This window comes from Equus caballus, chromosome 16, assembly GCF_041296265.1.
Source record: "Equus caballus isolate H_3958 breed thoroughbred chromosome 16, TB-T2T, whole genome shotgun sequence".
NCBI lineage: Eukaryota > Metazoa > Chordata > Mammalia > Perissodactyla > Equidae > Equus > Equus caballus.
In genome coordinates, this window is record NC_091699.1 from 19,152,687 (window position 1) to 19,169,738 (window position 17,052).

The following is a 17,052-nucleotide window of genomic DNA, read 5'->3' on the forward strand; positions in this document are numbered from 1 at the left end:
CCATTGTGGGAGTCCAGCTCAGCCATGGCTTTGTGCCTCTCGAAGGGTGCCTGGCACATGGTAGATTGTTGCATTAATTTCCCTGAGCTTCAGTTCCCTCTTTGATATAATGGAATGATAGGTTTTTTGCCCTGCTAACCTCCCTGGGTGATTCTAAAAAGCAAACGAGATGATTATACATAGTGAATGCTTTGTGAATAGAACATAAACTTAGTTATTTTTTGGTTTCATCTCTTTTTAAGGATTTGGCATGGATTACTTGTGAGTAAGTTCTTTTGGTATTGTTTTTCTCCTATCTGAAGCTTTCTTCATTTTGTGTTTTTCTAGATCTTAGTGGCATGCAGTGAAACTCTTAGCCTTGCTTTATCCATGAACCTTGTTGACGGTTGTCTGGTAAAAACCCTATTGATGAATACATAGGAGGAGGTGCTATTCTTAACTCTTGTGGCTTAATAGCATTTTATTTTTCTGCTACCACTAGTTGAAGCAGCAAGGTATAGAAGAAAGAAGACGAGCTTTCCATTCACTTCCCTGGTTTTTTTGCTTACTTTAATTTCTCTGAGCCTTTATACATCTCTCGTACGGGGATAAAACCTAGGGTGCTTATATGAAGTAAAACTAATGTAAGTAAACTAATTATCACAATGATTTGTAGAAGTAGTTGTTCACAAAATGGTAATTTCTGTCATTGTCATTATTGATTTTTTTTTGAAGCTAGGTTGTTTACTATTCTAATATGTTATTGTTAGCCTATTGCCAAAATATTTGGCATATAAGCTTTTGCTTACCCTGCAGAACAGACTAGTAAGAAAGGGGTTTGAGGAAGGATTCATGGCAGCTGGCAGCGTTCATTTAAGTACCATTGTCTGGTGGGCACTGTGTGCTCTCCATCAATCCTCCAGTTATCTGTCCGTAAGGAGTTTTTTTTGTTTTTTTTTTTAAAGTTGGCTATAGTCAAGTACGTTCAAATTAATGCCATAATTATGAGAAGAGATTTTGGGGGACGGGAATAACTACTAGATAATAGAAAAATTCCGCTTGTAAGTAATCTTTAATCCACAGGATTTTTCTAGCAGATGTTTGCATTTTTCCCATCCCTCAGTACCCTGTGTACCTGTCATACTGGATAAATAAGTTCTGATGAATTCACACCTGGTGTCATAGAAACGGTGGAAATCAAAGATTAAAACAGAGCACATTGTGATCAGGTTTCCTAGGGCAAATTGCTGCATAGTACTGAGCCAATTATTCAGGTACTTGAGACCCAGGGCTGTTTTATGGAAATGGAACCGACATTTATTGAACACTTACTGTGGCCAAGCTCCATGCTAAACATTCTGTGTGTTCTGTTGATTAATCTTAAAAACATCCTTGTGAATTACATGTGTTATTTTACAGCTGAGGCTACTGAGACGTGGAAAGATTAAGTAATTTGCCCAAGGTTACACATTAAGTGAGAACAGGCCTGAAACCTTAACTTGGTCTGACACTAAAATCTGTGATTTTTCCTCTGGGTAGTATCACCAGTCATGCCTTTGCCAGAGGTATTTGGCATGTTACTTTTCAGTTTTGGTGGTAAAATCTTGACTAGTATGAAATAAGATGCTACAAAAGAAATATGCAAAGATGATGTTTTCCTTTGCCTGATAAGATGTTGTGCTACTGCTTTTGGTCAGAGAATGACAAGAGTGAAATATTACAGGAAGACCAGCTAGGCCAAAGACTAACCAACATAACCAGTTTAGCTTATGCTTCTGAAAGTTTGAGCTGAAAATAAGGTCTAAATGTATGAAAAATTAAGTGTGGGTGTTCTCAGTAGACTTACTAAAGTCTTCCTGAACAGAGGTTAGGAATTCCATAGAATTCAAGATTCATATTTTTTGCCTATGAATCTTTCACACATGTATTTAATCCAGATAATAATATCCACTCTAGCCTAGACCGAAGGTGACTTCCGAGAGCACAATTTGAACACCCTTCCATAGGGAGCTGTAACTTTCATGTACCAGATCTCCTGTTCATCCAGCTTCTTAAAAGCGTGGTCTACCAGAATGTTCCAAACCCAAATAGTAGAGAAGCTAAAGTTTGCTCTGTACAAGTTCCTTGTCCAAGACTTAAAAGCTCAAAATGCGTAGGTTTGTGCGTGCTCTGACCCTGGGTATACCAGTGTGAGTAATTTATTTTCTTCTTTGGAAGATTCTTTAGATGTCTTGAAAGTATATTAAAGGAATTTTTTATCTCCAAGGCATATTCAAATGACTAAGACTTCAAAAGTAACAATTGCTTCCATCACAAGGAAGAGATCTGAGAGTGATAATTTTAGTAGCACTGATTGTTATGCCCAATAGTCTCTTTGTAAGATTCTATTTGTGAAACTGTGTGTTTAATTTCAGGAGTGGGCTTTTGAGTAGAATATAGTAAGTACATTACTTTAGAAAGGAATGAACGGTTCTGTCTGCTATTTTAATTGTCTTAGTATCAGCTCTCAGCTTCTCAGTGGTCACTAGAATTGGAGCAGCAAATATAGCAGATAATCCTGAAGCTTCATTTTAGGAAAACTGCAAACCTCGCAAACTTTGTATCATTCACTTTAGTGATTTGGTTATCATTCAGGTTAGTGACTGAGCTGGAGCAGAAGGAAAGGGGATGAGAATTGAGGAAATCGGGGAGCTGTGCCGTCTTGCTGGTCAGTGGTACTGAAGTTGCAGAGGAGGAGGGTGCAGACAACTTTTGAGCTATGTTTTTTGTAAGCCTCCTCTGCCATCTGTTTTCACAGAGGTAGCATAGCAAAAACCTCTTAGGTTTGTGTCACTAATGTACTGCAAATATTTTCCTTTAACAAATCAGTGGTTTGTACTGGTGACTTGAAAGCCCCTAGGTAAATTGATCACAGACTACTAGATTAGTTGACAGGCCTGGCCATCCTGCTTACTTACCTGAAATAGTAGGGATGCTTTGTAACCTTCCTGTTTAAAAAAAAAGAAATTTGTATGTGTGTATCGGAGGGTGTCAGCAAGAAGCTGACTTTACTGTTTTTCTAGCTATGTGACACCTACCGGGACCCAGAACCACATGACACCTCCTAACCCCCATTCTGCCAGCTCACAGGTTCTCAGTAGGAGCAATTTTGCCCCATAGGGGGTGGAAATTGGTTCTTGGGGATGAGGATGGCCAAAAAATCTTGCTCTCTTTGTGTATGAAGCACAGATATATATAAAATAGATAAACAGACATACATTTGTGGTATTCAAATTTCATGGAGGGGCAATAAGGAAAAAAAAAAGCCTAAAACAGCTTCTTGAGGCGGAAGGCAATAATGAAAAGAGGTTAAGAAACACTGCCCTACCTCTATCCTGGTAAGAAGAAAGGGTGATGGTATTGACATAACCTGGAGTAGGGATAAGGGAATGAAAAAGTTACATTAAAACAGCTTCAGTTTTCTTTACAAAGTTGGTGTAGTTATTGTCAAAGTAAGGAATAACGAAGTTGGGATCCTGTGAACGGAAAGGTTTAGAACCACTTCTGTGGTTGTGTGGTCATAGGGGTGGCAGTGGGTCTAAGGATCCCTAGCGAGTGCTGTGTGTCTGTCTCTTAGGAAAATGATAAAGTTGGTGAAATCTGTCTTGGATCTCCTTAAGGGCTTTCTGCTTTTCCTTCTTCCCTCCTTGTAAAAACCACATTTAGTTAGCTGTGTAATGGGAAAAGCTTGTTGTAAGCTGGTTTACAGTAAGGTGAAAATGACTGATGATAAATTGATGTTTTTATTTTCAGGGGCCCTTGCATTTGAGCAGGGGGCCACTCTCAATGTTATGAATAAAATAAAGAATGGTAGATGCTTAGGTACTCTGACAGGTGAGATCAGTGCTTCCCAACCCAGGGGCCTGAAGGAATGATCGCAGTGTCTGCAAAAGTACATGCACATCCAGAATTATCGGTAGGCATAATAAAGAGCGTCTCACAAATGCATGCACCACTGTTTTTAAATGTATGCATGTGCTGCTATAATGAATACGATATAAACTAAAGATATTAGTACATTTAAAATGCTTTGTTATTGTTATGTATTTTCTCAAGCCACAAATACGAAAAGTATTGCTACTACTGTATGAGGATTCTTATCCTGGAGTTCCTAAGAACCACTGCACTAGCTGTAGTGGAGAGTCACTCTGCTTGCACTGCAGGTGCGGTCCCACCCGCAGGCCAGTGTACACGTGAACCGTGCCAGAGAGGATCCTGCATGCAGCTCCTTGAGCGTCTTGGGAGTGTGGCGGGAAATCCCTTCAGTAAGACAATTGTGCAGAACAGTGTTTATTGACTGTTGTTGCCTTTTTTTGTTCAGGCATCATAGGCACATGTTGCTTCAAAGTGATTTGTTGTAATTGGTTGATAATAATTCATTGGCACTTTTTTTTTTTTTGAGGAAGATTAACCCTGAGCTAACTGCTGCCAATCCTCCTCTTTTTGCTGAGGAAGACTGGCCCCGAGCTAACATTCGTGCCCAACTTCCTCTACTTTATATGTGGGATGCCTACCACAGCATGGCATGCCAAGCGGTGCCATGTCCACACCCGGGATCCGAACAGCGAACCCCGGGCTGCCGAGAAGCAGAATGTGTGAACTTAACCACTGCGCCACCAGGCTGGCCCCTCATTGGCACTTTAAATCTTGATAATTTTTAAACTTTTGTTTTCTATTAGAGTATCATTAGAAATATGATTGGCACTAACATTGCTAAACCTGTTGTTTCTCACCTAAGAGAGAGTTATTCCTTTGTTTTAGCCTCTCCACCCTGGGGTAGTGACTGCTATTTCTGCCTTGTCTTCTACAGTGCCCATGACATTCTGTGTCTTGGGTGTCTAAAGAAATGCTTTTTTGATATTTTAAAAAAAGTTATTTGGTAGGAATTTATTTGGGTAAGAACATAATGCTAAAAGCCTTAAAACAGTGTTTTCTTTTAGGGAAATAATACGTGCCGTCCGTAACCTTATTTACCTTGCACCCCCTGCACATATAGGCCAAAGACCACACAGCACTTTAAGCCAGGTTGCATTATAACTGATTTCATTATTGATACAGTTCAAATTAATTAAATTATACTTTACTTTGGTTACAAAGGAACTAAAAGCCACTTAGGAACTTAAAATATCTCTTGTGAATTTCATTATTAGAGGAAAGTTTTTAAAACATGACTTGATCTTTGGTTGCCATGGGAAGTTGAAAAGGCTCGTGACCTGTATTCTGTTTGAATCCAGGTTTTATGTTGAGGGATTTGTTTAAGTTTTAGTGATTTGTTTCATTATTATGGCTAATTTATTAAACTTCTTTTTACAGCTTTCTTGAAATTGATGTATACTAAACTGTACATGTTTAAAGCACACAGTTTGATGAGTTTTGGCATACGTATACAGCTGTGAGATCTTCCCCATAGTCAAGATGGACCTTCGCGTCACTCCCAAAGCTTCCTGTGCGGCTTTGTAAGCCCCCCTTGTGCGCCCCTGCCCCCTGCGGGCAGCACCTGGTCTGCTGGTTCGCTTTCTGTCACCATAGATTAGTTTCTGTTTTCTAGAATTTTATATGCATGGAACCATATAGTCTTTTTGTTATCTGGCAATATTGATGTACATATCCTTTTAGTTCCAGTTCAGACATCATAAGAGATCTTCTAGAAGAAGAGGAAGCCTGGGAAGCATCGCATAAGTGAGTTCTCATAATCAAGAAACAAGCATGTACTTTGACCTGACAAATTATGATTCTATACAGTTGATTTTCAAACAAAAGAATATTTGTGCTTTCTGATTTAAGAATAATAATTCACATTCATCAAAGTAGAGATTTCCAGTTTACTACTTGTTTCTGTATATTTCTGCTTAGAAATGGAATCCCAGTGTAATAACTCTGTTTACTTGTCAGAAGTTGTTTTTCTAAAGAAAGATTATTCCAATGGGCAATTAATAGTTTGGCCTTGAGCACTGGCTCAGAATCTTTAGAAAGCTTTTAATCCTTCCCTAGATGTTCCAAGTCATAAAATGTGTTTAGTGTAGAAAAATGCAGTTTTACTCCTTTTCCTGTAACACTGATGAATTATTCTGGGAAATGAGAATGCTGGAGGGGCCTATTCCAGGTTCCACTGTAGGCGAGGAGGAAAGGAACAATGCCAAAGGATATTATATTTTCATTACTTTCCACCTACAGGAGTGATCTGTAGTACCACAGGGCTGATTTATTCCACTATAATTTCATGATCACATACCTCAAATGGACCCTCAAAACTGCCTAGCAATTCTACTGTTTCTGTGATCATTTTTTCGTCCCATTCTTCGCAAAGATTGCTTGAAACCTTCTCAGCTCTTTTCCATGGCTCCACCTTCAGCTAAAGACCTCTTCTCTTCCTTTATAGAGAAAATGGAAGCCATTATGTGGGAATCCTCATCTTTCCCGTACCAAATGTATAAGTCTGCCTGAATGTATACATATTTTATCCCTCCTTTTATAATTCCCTCCTTTTATAATAAAGGGATGTTCCTCCTCCCATCTGAGGCTAATTCCTCCTGCCTCATTTCTACCCCTTGTCAGGAACTTTACTTTCTTCCTTCTCCCTTTTCTGTCATGAGGCAACTTCCTTCTCTCAACTCTCTCTTTCTCACTGGGTTTTTAGCATGCTCAAATCTTCTCCATCTTCAATCAGCCAACCAACCAACAAAAGCACCTTACTCATTCTCATTGTGCAGCTACTATAGTATCGCTCTTTCCTTTCTTCATACAGTCGTGCACTGTGTAACAAACATTTCAGTCAACAACAGACCGCATATGTGACGGTGGTCCTGTAAGATTAGTCCCATATAGCCTAAGTGTGCAGGAGGCTATAGCATCTAGGTTTGTGTGAGTACACTCTACGATGTTCACACAATGACAAAATTGCCTAACATCACGTTTCTCAGAACGCATCCCTGTCATTAAGTGACACGTGACTGTCCGTGGTCTCTACTTGCAGTTTCCATTTCCTTATCTCTCACTTACTCTTCAGCCCGTCCCATCATTCTTCTGAAATAGCTTTCACTAAAGTTATTGAAGACCTCCGTCCTGCTAAATCCAAAGGACATTTTTTAGACCTCGTCTTCCTTGACTTCTTAGCAGTATTTGATACTGTTGACCTCTTTACCTTTCTTAAAGGCTGAGGCTGAAAGAGGTGAATCTCCATCCCAAAGTCACTTAGCCGTAAGTGGTAAGTGAGGGAGCTGAGAGTCTAACCTAATGCATCAAAAGTCCGTTCTTTCAACTAGTAAGCTATACTGTCTTTCCAAAGGAGAGGTTCACTGTGCTGACATTTTGTAATTTCGTAGCTGAATCACTGGGAGAATGGACAAGTGGGACATATACAGGGAAATGTTATGAGTAGGTTTATCAGGCCGATGAGATACTTGGTGGTTTAAATAATAGCATTTTTTGAAAGTTTGAGATTTTGGTTGCATGACTCTCACCTAAGCATTATTTAAATTAATAGGCATTAATTCTCAGAGAGGAGGTCTCTCCTTAGCTACCTCTGTCCTCTTGTACCAGGAATCACCCTGTTCATGCTGAAGTAAATCCTGACAGTAACGGCTGTGACAAGCTGTAGCCCAGAATTCCTAAGCCCAAGCCCATTCTTGATAATGATGACATCTTAAAGTCATTATTATAAGGAAGCACTTAGCAAACAAATCCCATTGCTCAATCCTCACAGATAATAAGTGTGAAAGCTGGGAGGATGTAAGCGCTCATCTAGTCCAATCCCTGTATTTTACAGAGAAGGAACCTGAGCTCCAGAGAGGTAAATTGACTAGCTCAAGGTCCACAGCTGGTTAGTGGCACCTCCGGGATCAGAATCCAGGCCTCCTGATCCCAGCTGAGTATAGAACGGTGAAACAAGCTTATGCCGTAATGTAGCTTTAGAGGCAGAAGCAGGAGAAACCTCCACAGCTTTACTGTTCAACAAAGTGTGGCAGTTTACAAATACCCATCTTAAGCTTACAGGCATATTTTGTGGTACCACAAGTGGAATATTTGAGCTGTTGGTCCTATAACATACTATTTCAGTTCCAACACATTCTCTTAATTTGGTAAATAATTGAGAGGTTCTATTAGCAACACAGTGCACCATATGAAGCAGTATTTTCATAAGCAGCAAAAAGAAACCTATTTCCTACAGACTGGTCTTGGATTCTTACATCCATAAATATTGGTTCATCTTACCATTTTGAGCTACAAGATATATTTACATTGAACAGAATGAAAATAGGAAGAAATAGGGTCCTAGTATGTCATTTCATGTTTCTGGATTTCAGTTTCCTTATGCATAAAATGTGGGGAAGATATGCCTGCCTCAGAGTCTAAGTTCCTTCTCTCCAGACCTGCTCTTCTTCCACTGTCCTTTCTCTCAGTGAATGGTAGTATCATTTTCAACTTTTCACTCTCCCTTACTGCTCACATTTAGTCTGTTGCAAAGTCCTATGGATAAGTGGCTCTCAGACTTAAATATACATTAAAATCACCTGGAGGACACAGATTATTCGGCTGTTTCCAATTCTGAGATTCTGAATCAGTAGATTTGGGGTGGGGCCTAATAGTTTGCATTTTTAACAAGCTCCCAGGTGTTGCTGATGCTGCTTCTGGGCCCCCACTTTGAGAAGCACTACTGTAGATTGCTCTGTAATACCTCTGTTAGGGCCTTTGTTCTTCTCTCCATCTTGCTGCAGCGGCCGTCCAGCTGTCTCTCTGCCTCTGGTCATCACAGTCCATTCTGCCAGTGAGAACTAGAATACACTTGTCTTCTCTCTGTCATACTTCAAAGTCCTACAGGGACTCCCCAGCATCCAAGGCTCTCCCTGTCACGGCCCCAGCCTAGCTGCTGGTTCATGGAATTCATTCCCTTCCTTCCCCTCCCCAGCCCACAACTCCCATTTCAGCCAAGCTGAGCTACTCACGCTTGCCTCAGAGTCATGCTGCCACACCTCTGTACCTTGCTGTTGCTTCTGCCTCGATTGCTTTGTCCCCCTTCTTCATCTAGATAGGCATTGTCATTTCCCTCTTCACAGCTCTGTTCAGAAGCCCCTGACTGCTCCTGCAGCACTCCGTGCTTAACGCCTGGCCCCCTTCTAGAGGGTGTGTTCCTTAGAGCTTGAATCTCTCTGCACCTGGCGTAGTGCCCGGGTGGGCCATAGTGGGCACTTAATAGAAGGAACGTGTCCGTCAGTGTTCATTAACACGCTCACTAGTGGGTTGTAGCTGTTAGTGACGCAGCCTACGTAACTTCAAGAACCTGTGAATGGAGAAGGATTGCCACTTGCAAATCTTTTTAACTCTATCTCATAGTGTCTTAAAAAGAAAATTTTAGGGGTCGGCTCCGTGGCTGAGTGGTTAAGTTCATGTGCTCCGCTGCGGCGGCCCAGGGTTCAGATCCTGGGCGCAGACATGGCACCGCTCATCAGGCCACGTTGAGGCGGCGTCCCACATCCCACAACTAGAAGGGCATGCAACTAAGATATACAACCGTGTACGGGGGGAGGGGGGCGTTGGGGAGATAAAGCAGAAAAAAAAAAAGGAAGATTGGCAACAGTTGTTAGCCCAGGTGCCAATCTTAAAAAAAAAAAGAAAATTTTAGGAAATAGATCTCTAATATTCTTACAAAATTAGAAAAGGAAGGATTATTTTCTTTATTGATAATCTGCATTTCATCTTAACCCCATGAGAAGTCATTTGCAGTGCACTTAATGAGCCTGTTGTATTTTCTGGTGGAGAACTATTACTAATTTGGCTGTCTTTCTTTGGGGAGCAGGGAGACTTTATTGAAGTTTAGCATACATACGTTAAAGTGGACAAATCTTAGACATACAGCTTGATGAATTTTTACTACTGAATACACCTGGGATTAGGTACTTTGGTGGCCCGTGAACCACGCCTCCTGGTGTTCACACTCTTGAGGCCCACAGTGATTCTGGCTTGGCCGTGTGATGTGAGAAGAAACTGGGTAAACGTTTGCGTAGAGGGGCTTCTCCTTTCAGAACAGTCGCTTATGGGATGCTTCCTCTGGAACTCAGCCTCTCTGCTGTGAGGAGCCCAACTCAGGCATGGGGAGAGGACAGTTAGAGGAGGACTGAGGGCCCAGCTCGCCCCTCTAGCTGAGCTCCCAGCCAGCAGCCAGCACCAGCCTGCCAGCCGTGTAAGTGAGCCTTCTTGGAAATGGATCATCCAGTCCCAGTTAAGCCATCTCTTCCAAGCCTGCCCAGATCTAGAATATGACCAATAGGTGATTATGTTGTTTCATGCCTCTTAGGTTTGAGAATGGTTTGTTAATGCAGCAATGAGAACCAAAACAGAAATTAGACAGAGACAGTTTGTGTTGAGTATTTAATTGCTGTGGAACAAATCAGCCTAAATCTTAGGAGCTTAAACCACAACATTTTTATCTGCCTATGATTTTTCAGTCTGGGCTGGCCTCAGACTTCTGGTGTTTATTGGTGTGGTGTGCAGGCAGCTGGCAGGGCAGTTAAGAGGCTGTGTTCAGCTGAGATGTCTGCACTTCTCTCTCTTTCCATGTAGCCTGGGAGCCTGTGCTTCTCCATGTGATCTTCCCAGCAGGATGGTTGCATTTCCTATATAGAGGCTTAGGGCTACTATGCCAGTTATCAATTTATTGCCTCAGCTCCAAATTCATCCTTTTTGCCTGATCTGTGAAAATTGAATTGGGCCCTTTAAATATTTTTCCTTTGCCAGCTCTCCTGATGTTAAGTTTTATCAGTAGAGGGCGTTGGAGAGACATTGCAAGAAGGGGTTTTGCCTCTTGGTTGTGGTGAGCTAAGCTCACTGGCCAGGTTTCTGCAGGAAAGCGGCCTTTCCACTGCCTGGTGCTACGACACACACAGGCCAGCAGCTCATTGCTCTGCCTATAGCACGAGTTCTCAGTTAGCCACAGTTGCGCCCTCTCCAACCAGGTGTCTGCATCTGTCTAGGGGAGAGGGGCTCTTCCTTCAGTGCCCATCTCAGCCCTAGAGGTAGTGGCTAGTCCTTCTATCTGCTATTTCTGTATTCTCTGGGATTCTCTTTGCTTCTTACTAGCCAATCCCTCATTACTCCAGTCCTCTGTTACAGTTGGTAATTCTTTATATTAAACTTTTTCTGGTCAAATTATTATGATCCCGATTGGACCCAGACTGATATAGCTCCCAAGAGTAAAATACAAACTCTCTCAGGCCTTCTTAAGACTTTGTCCTGAAACTGTGCTGCCTCACTTCCACCACGTTCTATTGATTAAAGTGAGTCACAGGACCAGCCCCAGATTCTAGGGGAAGGGAGTGCACAGAGACAGCAGGTGTGGTTCACTGGGGGCTACCCAGGTAATAGGCTCGTAACACCTGTGCAGCCACCACCCAGCCCCGGATGTAGAACACGACTGGCATTCTAGGAGCCTCCTTCACGCCTCCTCCCGGTCAAAACTCACCCCACCAGAGGTAAGCACTATTCTGACTTGTACACCACGTGGATTAATTTTGCCTGTTTTTAGACTTCATATGAATGGAATCGTATAGTATTACTCTTGGGTGTCATTCTTTGACACCACATCATGAGATTTTTTTCCGTGGTTGGATAGGAGTAGTTTGTCACTTTTCATTGCTTTATCTGTAGCAGTGGTTCTCAAAGTGTGATCTGACTAACAGCATTTGCATCACCTGGGAACATACTGGAAAAGCAAATTCTTGAGTCCCACCCCAGACCTTCTGCATGAGAAACTCTGGGGATGGGGCCCAGCAATCTGTGTTTTAATAAGCCCTCAGGTGTTCTGCATGCTAACATTTGAGAACCACTGCTCTATAATATTCCACTGTGTGAATAATAAGTGACCATTTATTATCTGTTCTACTGTTGGTAGGTGTATGTGTGTTTAGAGTTTTTGACTGTTGTGAATAAGGCTGTCAGGAACATAATTAGTAATGTCGTTTGGTGGTGCACATTTGTTTCTGTTGAGTGTATACCTAGGAGTGGTGTAGCTGGTCTTAGGATATGCACATATCCAGTAGCTACTGCTGAACATCTTTCCAAAGTGGTTGTACCGATTTAAACTGCCATCCACGATGGAAGTTCCAGTAGTTCCATATGCTCATCAACACTTGGTATTCTTAGCTTTTAAAATTTCAGTCATGATTATTGATCCTTGTTATTTGTAGTAGTTCTTTGTGTACTTTGAGCATGAGTCCTTTGTCAGTTGTATGTATTGCAAACATCTTTTTTCACTATGAATTGCCTTTTCAAACTCTCTTAATGGTGAAATTCTTAATTATAATGTCCAGTTTAGCAGTCTTTTACTTTCTGGCTAATGCATTTAAGTGATATGTAAGAAATTTTGTCTACCTCAAGGTCATAAAGATATTTTCCTATGTTATTTTCTAGAAACTCTTTTGTATTGAGGTTTCTAATCTATGAATATGGTATATTTATCCATTTGTTTAGCTTTTTAAAACTTTTTCTTACTAATATTTTGTGCCTTTCTGGGTAGGGGTTATTTATATCTTCTGTTAAATTTATTTCTGGGTATTTGATTTTTTTATGTTATTAAAAATGGTATTTTGTCGTTTAGCCATTTTCTAATTGCTTATTGCTAGTATCTAATCTATTTTTACCTTAACCCTGTATTCAGGAATTTTAATACATTTGCTTAATACTTCTAATAGTTTATAGGTTCTTTTGGATTTTCTACATCTGTAACCATGTCATCTCCATATAATACCGTTTATATCTTCTTTAGTGCTTAATTGTACTGGTTAGGACTGCTTATTAAGTGTTAAATAGAAATGGTAACAAGGGTATTCTTATTCACGATCTTAGTGGGAAAACATTCAATATTTTACCCTGTATTCCTAGTTTTTAACATGAATGGATGTTAAATATTATCGTGTTTTTTAATGTTTTCTGCTGAGATGAACATATGATTTTTCTCCTTTATTTTGTTAATGTGAATTACATTGATTGATTTTTCACATGGTAAAGGAAGATTGCATTCCTGAAATAAATCTAATTTGGGAATGATGTATTAACTCTTTTCTGTGTTTCTAGACTTGGTTTTAATATTTTATTTAAAATTTTTTGTTATTATGTTGAGAAGCTGGCCTGTAACTTTTCTTTCTTCCACGTAATGTGCTTGTTAGGTTTTGGTCCTTATTCAGGATTATGCCCTAGTATTCTGGATGGGTCCTTTGCTCCATACAGTGCCTAAACAATTGAAAGTACTCATAGCAGGGAAACAGCTAATCCTGTGCTTTTTTTTTAAAAAAAAAGAATAGTCATAAAACCCAACCCTATTTGGAATGGCCCCTGCTCTGACCAGCCTCTCTCTAATCAACATAAGGCAGGAGGAGCTATACACCAAGAGGTTCTTTCTATGGCGCTACCAAGAAGGAGGGTAAATCATTCTGGGAATAATGTGTTTTGAAAGCAGGCTATAATAAATGGCCAAATCTCCTAGGCATGGCTTTTGTATTCAGTGGATTCAGTGCTTCCTGGTCACCATGTTCTCCCCAGGACGGTCCCCTATTTGGCTAACAGCATGCTGTTGGCAATGTTTGCTTGAAAATCCATTGATTATACCTTCTAGAGACCAAGGAGTTTAAAACCTGCCATGTCTGTGAAATGTTATTAAGTGTCATTATTCCAGTAAATAAGTGTGTTATATGCATGGAAAAAAATTATGGAGTGGGTTATCCTATTAGGGTTCCTGCATCTTTGGGGATGAGGTGTTGTAGAGAGTTACTTTGGGAGAACTACTGAGATCCTTGCCAGGGACTCTGCTGCAAACCCCCAGGCTGCTTCTTTCACTACCACTATAGCCATGCTCAATGCCAGCTATTACAAAGGCAGATCAAAGAGGGAAGATATGGGAGAAAAATATTACTTAAAAGCTTTGGAGGGTAATTATAAACAAGGTAAGAGAACGAAAAATAATAATATTATAGAAGTTAAATATAAGGCGGAACATCCTGTTAAAATTTTTTAAAAAGACAAGCCAAATAAACAACAATAAAATATTAAGATGATACATTTCACATGCGAAAGTTTAGAGATATTAAGACCATGAGTCAAAAGCTGAAAAAATAAAAGTAAAAAAAGATAAAGAATAATGATGTCAAGACAAATGGTGAAATAAGGACCTCTGAAAATTCTCTCCATGAAAGCAATGACAAAACTTGTCAGAATCAACTTTTTCAAAACTCTGGAAATTAACCAAAAGCAGCAGCAATTCAAGGAGCATTTATTCAACAAAAGTGGCTGAATCTTGGTAAGAACAGTGAGCTTTGTGGTGATTTGATGTGCCCTGTTCCCATTCTCCTTGGGAGCTAACAGTCCACGATTATGATGAGACCAGCAGCCTGGCAACCCCCAGAGGAGGCAAAAAGTTGGAGCTCCTACAAAGCCTATTCCCAGAGAATTCTTTTTTCACCTGTCTGATGGTTCCCCAGAAGACTCCCACTTGCAAGACTGTCTTTACTTTACCTGACTTGGAGCTCACCCAGTGCGAAAGGCCTTTTCCCCTGAGGTGTTTGTTTAAAACAATTAGAGACAATTGATTAACTTCACAGCCATCTGTGGGGGGGGGGGGGGGGACACAGTTGGGGCAAACAATATGCTAACCAAAAAGCTTAAAAGGAAAAGCTGGAAAATAAGATTTCCGTGGGGAATTTGAACAGCTCTGACATATTTTTGTGAATCTAGAAGGTCACATTCGTGCACAGGGCTCTGTGCATGCTCAGAAAAGACCTGAGAAGGTCCTAAGCTCTCACTTTAGCTGACCATGAAGCTCTGTGCAAGCAGAAAGTAGAAGCTAACGCAGAATTATCACCAACACACACAGAGTCCCTTAGCAAAGACTGGTTTTGCCTTGGGCTTCTGTGTTATCTGGTCTCAGGTGTTTAGGGAAACTTATATCCAATCATTAGCTGACTGCTAAGCTCATCTAGCAGACACTTCAGTGGTCACACACAACAGAGAATGCATATTTACAGTATTAATTCAGAAAGTCATTAAATAACAACAGCCAACACCAACATCAACAGACTCTGGGGAAGGAGGAGAATCTGATTTTCAGAGTTGCCACAGCATATTATTAAAAATGTCCAGTTTTCAACAAAAAAAGTTACAAGACATATGAAGGAACAAGACTGTGGCCTATACACAGGGAGAAGAAAGCAACCAATAAAAATGTCCCTGAGAAAGCTCAGACGTTGGACTACTAAACACATCTCTGAATTAGCTATTTTGAATATGTTCAAAGAACTAAAGGGAAGAATGAGAACAAGATCTCACCAAAGAGATAATACCAATAAAGAAATAAAAATTATTATTTTAACAAAAAAAAAGAAATTCTAGAGTTGAAAAGTATAATAACTGGAATGAGAAATTCTCTAAGGGGTTCGCCAGCAGATTTGAGCAAGTGGAGGAAAGAATCAGCAAATTTGAAGATAGAACCAATTGAGGTTATTCAGTGAGGAACAGAGAGAAAAAAGGATGAAGAATAAGGAGCAGCCTGAGACCCGTGGGACCTCAAGAGGCATACCAGCATATACATAATAGAAGCCCCATAATGAGAGGAGGAAGAGAAAGAGGCAGAAAGAACGTGTAAAGAAATAACGACTGAAAACTTCCTAATTTGATGAAAAACATTAATCTATACATCTAAGAAGCTCAAGCGACTGTGTTAAAGAATGAAAATTTTTTAAAAATGAAGAGAGAAGAGATTCTTCACTTACAAGGGGATTTGGTGGTTTCTCATCAGAAACTATGGAGGCCAGAGGCAGTGAGATGACATATTCAAAATGATACAAGTAAAAGACTGTCGACCAAGAATTTTATATCTTACAAAACTATACTTCAAAACTGAAGGAGAAATCAAGACCTTCCCAGAGAAACAAAAACTGAAAGAATTTGTCACTAGGAAATCTGTCCTACAAGAAATAAAGGGAGTCAAAGGACTCTAAATAGTAACTTGAATCCACATGAAAAAATAGAGTACCAGTAAAGATAAATATAAAAGTATAGGTAAATATAAAAAACATTATAGATGCATTTTTTGTTGTAACTCTTTTTTTCCACATCTGATTTAAAAGAACTTCCCAAAGCAGTAATTATAAATCTGTGTTGATGGGCATACAGTGGATAAAGATGTAATTTGTATGACAGTAACAGCAGAAAGGTGAGAGAAAGAAATAGAGCTATATAGAAGCAAAGTTTTTGTATACTATTGAAACTAAAATGGTATTAATCTGAGCTAGATTGTTATTAATATGTTTATTATAATCTCCAGGGCAACCACTAAGAAAATAAATTTTAAAATATAATAAAAGAAATGACAAGGGAATTAAAATGGTACACTAGAAAATAACTCAAAAGAAGGCAATGATAGAGGAACAGAGGAGCAAAAAAAGACATAAGATGTAAAGAAAAATAGCAAAATAGCATACATATATCTTACCTTATCAGTAAGTATATTAAATATAAATGGATTAAACACTTCAATTAACAGACAGATTGGCAGAATGGATTTTAAAAAATATGTAATTCAAATATATGCTGTCTATAAGAGACACACTTTAGATTCAAAGACACAAATAAGTTTAAAAGGATAGAAAAAGATATATCATGCAAACAATAACCCAAAGAGAGCTGGCATGGCTATAGTAATATCAGACAAGATAAACTGTAAGACAAAAATTGTTACTAGAGACTAAGAGATTTTATAATGATAAAAAGATCAATCTATCAAGAAGATATAATAATTATAAACATGTATCTACCTAACAACAGAGCCCCAAAATACGTGAAGCAAAAAAGATATAGAAAAACAAAAAACCTTAAAAATTAGAGTTAGATGAGAAAAATGGTGGGAATGGAAACCACCTAGGAGCAATAAGGAGCAAAAGCCCATCAAAAACTTACTGTGGATGAGCCTGGCCTGCCCCAGTTACAGTCCTTTGTGGATGGGGAGCCAGACAGGCTAAAGGCAGAGTGAACTTGTGGACGTGCCTCCAGGCG

The 17,052-nt window shown here is 39.7% G+C and overlaps 1 protein-coding gene across 11 annotated transcripts in view; it reads left to right on the top strand.

Moving 5' to 3' along the window:
• Positions 1-17,052, top strand: part of RAD18 (RAD18 E3 ubiquitin protein ligase) — a 161,013-nt gene that overhangs the window by 123,879 nt on the left and 20,082 nt on the right. For 8 of the 11 annotated variants that reach the window (XM_023620038.2, XM_001495792.5, XM_070238547.1 and 5 more), the window contains one exon: positions 5,635-5,697. The exons of the other annotated variants lie outside the window; for them this stretch is intronic. In XM_023620038.2, the coding sequence (XP_023475806.2) occupies positions 5,635-5,697 (63 nt within the window). The remainder of the gene's footprint in view (positions 1-5,634; positions 5,698-17,052) is intronic. 11 annotated transcript variants of the gene reach the window in all.